This window comes from Oncorhynchus mykiss, chromosome 14, assembly GCF_057628025.1.
Source record: "Oncorhynchus mykiss isolate SJ-2025 chromosome 14, ASM5762802v1, whole genome shotgun sequence".
Taxonomy (NCBI): domain Eukaryota; kingdom Metazoa; phylum Chordata; class Actinopteri; order Salmoniformes; family Salmonidae; genus Oncorhynchus; species Oncorhynchus mykiss.
This window is the reverse complement of record NC_143035.1, coordinates 31358601-31365832: the sequence shown is the minus strand read 5'-3', so window position 1 is coordinate 31365832 and position 7232 is coordinate 31358601. Positions and strand designations below refer to the sequence as shown.

Here is a 7232-nt window from a genome sequence, read left to right as displayed (position 1 = left end):
TCTGGCAGCACAGAAAATCTACTAAATTACTTTCATTGATAAATGGGCAGCCCAAATCAGAGCAGTGGTCGTGTGGTTCAAGAGATCCTCGATATCCAGCCCCAATCAGAGCTGGGCATGTGGTTCAAGAGATCCTCGATATCCAGCCCCAATCAGAGCTGGGCATGTGGTTCAAGAGATCCTCGATATCCAGCCCCAATCAGAGCTGGGCATGTGGTTCAAGAGATCCTCGATGTCCAGCCCCAATCAGAGCTGGGCATGTGGTTCAAGAGATCCTCGATGTCCAAAACAGTCTTGAAGGAAAAGCAGCAGCTCCTTGGTAAGAAGCCAGTTCAATCTATTAAAGTATTATTTAGAAATTCCCACATTTAACAATTTAATTCAATATTCAAGTTTGCGGTAATTAAATGTATTTTGTTTGTTGTTGTTTCAGGCCTTCTGCAACACTCAACCTTGATTTCAAGACCAGATGGAACTCGCTCTGACCAAGGCCAACCTGTACCGTCTGAAGGACGAGGACTTCCATAAGGCTGAGGAGTTTGTCCAGCTCATGAGAATCCTCCATACAGCCACACTGTGTGTGTCATGTGAAAAGAATGCCCATCATACCCATCCTCCACAAACTGGAAGAGCACTTCACTGTGAAGCATGAAGATACAACGTTTGTGGCCAACATCAAAGAGAAGGTGTGGGAGAACCTCTCCGAGTGCTATCAGGATGAGGACATTCAACCCTTCCTGCATGAGGACACAGCAATGGACCCCAAATTTAAAGGGATGCCGTTGAGTGACGCCATCTGGGATAAGCTGAGGAAGACGACTGTTGAGGCCAATGTGACAGGAGCAACGCCAGAGGAGCCAGAGCAGACAGACACAGAGCACCAGCAACAAGAGGAGTCTGAAGGAGAAGGAGAGGAAATGGAGGAGACAGTCCCTCCATAGTCCCTCCATTGTACAAAACAAGGTGTGCCTTGGTGGAGCTGTTCTCAGAGGAGGACAGGGATTGACAATCCAACAGTACACCTCGTCCCTCACCCTCAGCGAGAGTGTTGACCTAGAGGTGGAGCTCTACAAAGGCCTGCCTCCCATCTCCATGGTTGAAGATCCTGTGATGTGGTGGTGGGAGAAGAGATACTCTGCCCCTCCTCACAAACATTGCAACAAGCTACCTCTGTGCTCAAGCCTCCTCCACCCTTAGCGAGAGGGTATTTTCGATTGCAGGGAACACAATAAGCCAGGAGAGGTCCTGACTTCTGCCAGAGAAGGCAAATATGTTGATCTTTCTCCAGAAGAACTGCTAAGAACTAGTCCTTCCTTAGTCCTTTTGCAGCCTACCTGCAGGCCCCACCTGTGTTGTTCTATACCACTGTCTTATCTTCTTCAGCCTACCTGCAGGCCCCACTCGTGTTGCTCTATACCACTGACTTATCTTCTTCAGCCTACCTGCAGGCCCCACTCGTGTTTTTCTATACCACTGTCTTATCTTCTGCAGCCTACCTGCAGGCCCCACCCGTGTTGTTCTATACCACTGTCTTATCTTCTGCAGCCTACCTGCAGGCCCCACCCATGTTGTTCTATACCAATGTCTTATCTTCTGCAGCCTACCTGCAGGCCCCACCCGTGTTGTTCTATACCACTGTCTTATCTTCTGCAGCCTACCTGCAGGCCCCACACGTGTTGTTCTATACCAATGTCTTATCTTCTGCAGCCTACCTGCAGGCCCCACCCGTGTTGTTCTATACCACTGTCTTATCTTCTGCAGCCTACCTGCAGGCCCCACCCGTGTTGTTCTATACCACTGTCTTATCTTCTGCAGCCTACCTGCAGGCCCCACCCGTGTTGTTCTATACCAATGTCTTATCTTCTACAGCCTACCTGCAGGCCCCACCCGTGTTGTTCTATACCACTGTCTTATCTTCTGCAGCCTACCTGCAGGCCCCACCCGTGTTGTTCTATACCAATGTCTTATCTTCTGCAGCCTACCTGCAGGCCCCACCCGTGTTGTTCTATACCACTGTCTTATCTTCTGCAGCCTACCTGCAGGCCCCACCCATGTTGTTCTATACCACTGTCTTATCTTCTGCAGCCTACCTGCAGGCCCCACCCGTGTTGTTCTATACCACTGTCTTATCTTCTGCAGCCTACCTGCAGGCCCCACCCGTGTTGTTCTATACCACTGTCTTATCTTTTACAGCCTACCTGCAGGCCCCACCCGTGTTGTTCTATACCACTGTCTTATCTTCTGCAGCCTACCTGCAGGCCCCACCCGTGTTGTTCTCTACCACTGTCTTATCTTTTGCAGGAAAATATTATTTATTTAATTTGTTTTACATTTCCATCATCACAACATTAGAGTCTATAATAGTGATTTGTTCAAACATAGTTGTTTCTGGGCCTCCCGGGTGGCGCAGTGGTTAAGGGCGCTGTACTGCAGCGGAGAGTGAGAGACTCTGGGTCCGCGACCGGGAGGTCCGTGGGGCGATGCTCTAGCATCGTCCGGGTTAGGGAGAGGTTGAAAACCATTGTTGTTTCTGGGCCTCCCGGGTGGCGCAGTGGTTAAGGGCGCTGTACTGCAGCGGAGAGTGAGAGACCCTGGGTCCGCGACCGGGAGGTCCGTGGGGCGATGCTCTAGCATCGTCCGGGTCAGGGAGAGGTTGAAAACCATTGCTGTTTCTTTTGCTGTAAATTATTGTTTACATTACAGAAAATAAGGCAATGTTAATTCTGTTCTTAATTTGTTTCGGGTTTTTTTCATAAAAAAGAACAAAAATAACCGATAAGAATACCGTTAAAGTACCAGATCGATAAGCAGTATCGCTAAGAGTAGTAATACCGTTAAAATCTTAACGATACCCATCCTTAATGACTATATACCAGGACAAATTCACTAGCAACAGCAAGCTAGCTAGCTAGCTAAATTGCCATAAATGTTTAATGCTTTTCGACCTGTTCCCAAATTAATATAGTTGGTTCAGAGTTCGTTTTGATATTTCAACCTGCATGTCCTGATTGCGTCTGGTGTGGGTGGACAAAATCAACATGCGTGCGATGGCTCGAGCGTTCTGGTCAGCATGTTAGTGTCTAAACTTAATGTTTGAACCCTATCCAAAACCTTAACCATTCAGAATGAGTGCCTAAACTTAATGTTTGAACCCTATCCAAAACCTTAACCATTACCTTAACCATTCAGAATGAGTGCCTAAACTTAATGTTTGAACCCTATCCAAAACCTTAACCATTACCTTAACCATTCAGAATGAGTGCCTAAACTTAATGTTTGAACCCTATCCAAAACCTTAACCATTACCTTAACCATTCAGAATGAGTGCCTAAACTTAATGTTTGAACCCTATCCAAAACCTTAACCATTACCTTAACCATTCAGAATGAGTGCCTAAACTTAATGTTTGAACCCTTTCCCAAACCTTAATCCTTAACCATTCTAAATTAGTGCTTAAACTTAACCCTTAACTTCGAAAGTTGACGTTTGGAGAAATGGAATGATACAAAGCAGCAGGAGCAGGAAAAACACTTCGAAATTTGACGTTTGGAGAACGTGGCTGAGCGTCTCATTCTGCAGTGAGACTATGAGAGCTTGTTGGGACACCTGGCATTGCTTTGGAAAAGCCACAGACACAATGCAAGATGAGTAGCTCATTAATAAGGTAAAACACTTTGGAGAGGGATTTAAAATGGCAGCCCAAATTAAATTGATGTTTGTTATGAAATAGCCTTAAGCTTTCTGAATTTCATTACCATCATTAGAAAGATTATTCAGTTAACCGTCATTTGGTGTTCCCCATCAATTAAAACAATGGCAGTATTGGTATTGACTTTAACAAAAACACAATCAAAGTTACTGTTTGCAAGAGAACACATTGTAAAGAATAATATATTTTCTTGAAGTACTGTATTACATCTCAAAACGTTTGTAATAAAGTGACCTCTTTTTAACATTCTGTAAAATTCACAATAAAGCATCACTGGGTCAGAGTCTGGGGCCCTGACTCACTGTAGTATCTACTCCAAAGAGACAATGTGTCACACAATGTGTCACAATGTGTCATATGTACTGCACTCGCTGCACAGTCAGGGACACTGCAAAGGGTCACTCGACTCTTATTGCAGTGCCATTTCAGATCATACTGTACGTTATGCCCAGTGACACTGCACAAGGTGGCGGCACCCTCAATGACAACAACAAACCTTTTACACCAAGGTTGTAGTGCTTACTCTGCTTGCTTATGGCGATACAATGCACCAGACGATGATGGCATGCTATAGTTCTCTGACGTTCATGACAGCTGGTACTGTAGGTCCTCTTCTGAGACCAGTGTCTCAGCAGATGTTTTCCATGTATGTTTTTTATTACTACCACTGGGAATTCTGAGGCTCTGAGCTCACTTCTTATTGAGACTGAACGCGCCCATGCCGTGATCTCCGGGACAGAATCTGTGGCAGCCCAGGAGGATAGAGAATGCTTTGCGGAAGTCTGGGTTGAAGGCATATATGATGGGGTTGATGGAAGAGTTGGCCCACCCGAACCACACAAACACATCAAACATAGTGGGGCTGATACAGGTGAAGGAGGCCGCGGCTCCGCGGGGCGACGGCTCACAGAACGGCACCATGCAGTTCAGGATGAAGAAGGGCAGCCAGCAGCACACGAACACGCCCACGATCAGAGTCAGCGTCTTCAGGACTTTTGTCTCCCGTTTGAACGTCATCTTGAACGAGCTCTCCGATTCGGAGATGCTGGATTCTCCGCCGCCTTCTCCCATGCTGTTGTGTCGGTTCTTGGCGCTCTCTGCGGCTCGTTCTAGGGTGGCGATGCATCTGATCTGACGGTGGGCGATGCGGTAGATCTGGGTGTAGGTGACCACCATGATGATCACTGGGATATAGAAGCTGATCAGAGAAGTAGAGATGGCGTAGGTCCGGTTCAGGCTGAAGTGACAGTTGTCCCAGTCCCGGGGCGCCTGATGTGTGTTGTTATCCCCAACAGGGTTAGAGGAGTCTGGGTGGGCCTGGAGGCCGTAGGGGGTGGTTGTGGAGGTAGTGATGGAGGTAGAGGTAAAGGTCTGGGCTTTGTGCCAGCTGAGCTGGACGGGGATGAAGGAGATGAGGACGGAGAGTGTCCAGGCCACGCTGATCATCACAAACGCCACTTTAGGAGTCATGTTCCTCTCATAGCGGAACGGGCTGGATATTGCCCAGTAACGGTCCACGCTGATCACACACAGGTTCAAGATGGATGCCGTGGAGCACATGATGTCGAACGCCACCCAAGTGTCGCAGAACGAGCCAAACGGCCAGAACCCTGCGACTTCCGTCACAGCCTTCCACGGCATCACCAGCACAGCGACCAGGAGGTCGGAGACGGCCAACGAGATCACAAAGAAGTTGGTGACTTTGGAACGCAGGTGACGGCACTTGGTGACGGCGGCACACACAAGGATGTTGCCGAGCAACGTGGAGAGGATGAGCAGCGAGAGGAAACAGCCAGTCAGGATGCGGGTTGAGGAGTCATCCAATAAGTCGCTGTCTGTGATGACCGTGGTGTCATTCGTAAGATCCATTGTCGGTGGGAGGGAGGTGGTGGGGTGGGACGATTTGTGTGTGGGGGGGGGGGTGGAGGGGGGGCAGAGAGGGGTCAATCAGCTCATAGTGTAGAGAAGAGCCTGGTCAGAAGGAAAGAAAACACTCTGGGTTTCTCCCTTTCATCCAAACAAACATATCTGATAACATCTTCTTGTTTGTTTGTGTCCCGTGATAATAAAAACAACAAGGTAAAAGACATTCCAGACAGCCTCTCTCTGGGGTTGGCATTGTTCCAGACTCTGTATCAGTTCTGACATCCTTTGTCCTGGAGAGGTGGATGGTTGTACATATTCCCACAGGGATAGTAGAGGTTTTAAATCTCCTATTGCAGCCTCTGTACAGGTGATCTGTGGACAGACAGACAGGTAGATGGGTCACAGGCTGACCGAGGTCTCTCTCCCTACCATCAACACTGGTCTCAGACTGACAGAGGTCTCTCTCCCTACCATCAACACTGGTCTCAAGCTGACCGAGGTCTCTCTCCCTACCATCAACACTGGTCTCAGGCTGACCGAGGTCTCTCTCCCTACCATCAACACTGGTCTCAGGCTGACCGAGGTCTCTCTCCCTACCATCAACACTGGTCTCAAGCTGACCGAGGTCTCTCTCCCTACCATCAGCACTGGTCTCAGGCTGACCGAGGTCTCTCTCCCTACCATCAGCACTGGTCTCAGGCTGACCGAGGTCTCTCTCCCTACCATCAACACTGGTCTCAGGCTGACCGAGGTCTCTCTCCCTACCATCAGCACTGGTCTCAGGCTGACCGAGGTCTCTCTCCCTACCATCAGCACTGGTCTCAGGCTGACCGAGGTCTCTCTCCCTACCATCAACACTGGTCTCAGGCTGACCGAGGTCTCTCTCCCTACCATCAACACTGGTCTCAGTCTGACCGAGGTCTCTCTCCCTACCATCAACACTGGTCTCAGGCTGACCGAGGTCTCTCTCTCTACCATCAACACTGGTCTCAGTCTGACCGAGGTCTCTCTCTCTACCATCAGCACTGGTCTCAGGCTGACCGAGGTCTCTCTCCCTACCATCAACACTGGTCTCAGGCTGACCGAGGTCTCTCTCCCTACCATCAACACTGGTCTCAGGCTGACCGAGGTCTCTCTCCCTACCATCAGCACTGGTCTCAGACTGACCGAGGTCTCTCTCTCTACCATCAACACTGGTCTCAGGCTGACCGAGGTCTCTCTCCCTACCATCAACACTGGTCTCAGGCTGACCGAGGTCTCTCTCCTTACCATCAACACTGGTCTCAGGCTGACCGAGGTCTCTCTCCCTACCATCAACACTGGTCTCAGGCTGACCGAGGTCTCTCTCCCTACCATCAACACTGGTCTCAGACTGACCGAGGTCTCTCTCTCTACCATCAACACTGGTCTCAGGCTGACCGAGGTCTCTCTCCCTACCATCAACACTGGTCTCAGGCTGACCGAGGTCTCTCTCCCTACCATCAACACTGGTCTCAGACTGACCGAGGTCTCTCTCTCTACCATCAACACTGGTCTCAGGCTGACCGAGGTCTCTCTCTCTACCATCAACACTGGTCTCAGGCTGACCGAGGTCTCTCTCCCTACCATCAACACTGGTCTCAGGCTGACCGAGGTCTCTCTCCCTACCATCAGCACT

The 7232-nt window shown here is 49.4% G+C and overlaps 1 protein-coding gene and 1 pseudogene across 1 annotated transcript; one reads left to right on the top strand and one right to left on the bottom strand.

The window, feature by feature from the left end:
• Nucleotides 1–215: 215 nt before the first annotated feature.
• LOC149978346 (uncharacterized) lies at nucleotides 216–1197 on the top strand (annotated as a pseudogene).
• A 2678-nt stretch (nucleotides 1198–3875) lies between these two features.
• Nucleotides 3876–5941, bottom strand: LOC110489117 (D(1) dopamine receptor-like). Its single transcript, XM_021561694.3, has one exon. The coding sequence runs from the start codon at nucleotides 5576–5578 to the stop codon at nucleotides 4400–4402; it is 1179 nt and encodes a 392-aa protein (XP_021417369.2). The 5' UTR covers nucleotides 5579–5941; the 3' UTR covers nucleotides 3876–4399.
• Nucleotides 5942–7232: the final 1291 nt, after the last annotated feature.

Bases quoted from the DNA above. Each gene is read 5' to 3' on its own strand.
- LOC110489117 (XM_021561694.3), bottom strand. From the start codon at position 5,578: ATGGATCTTACGAATGACACCACGGTCATCACAGACAGCGACTTATTG.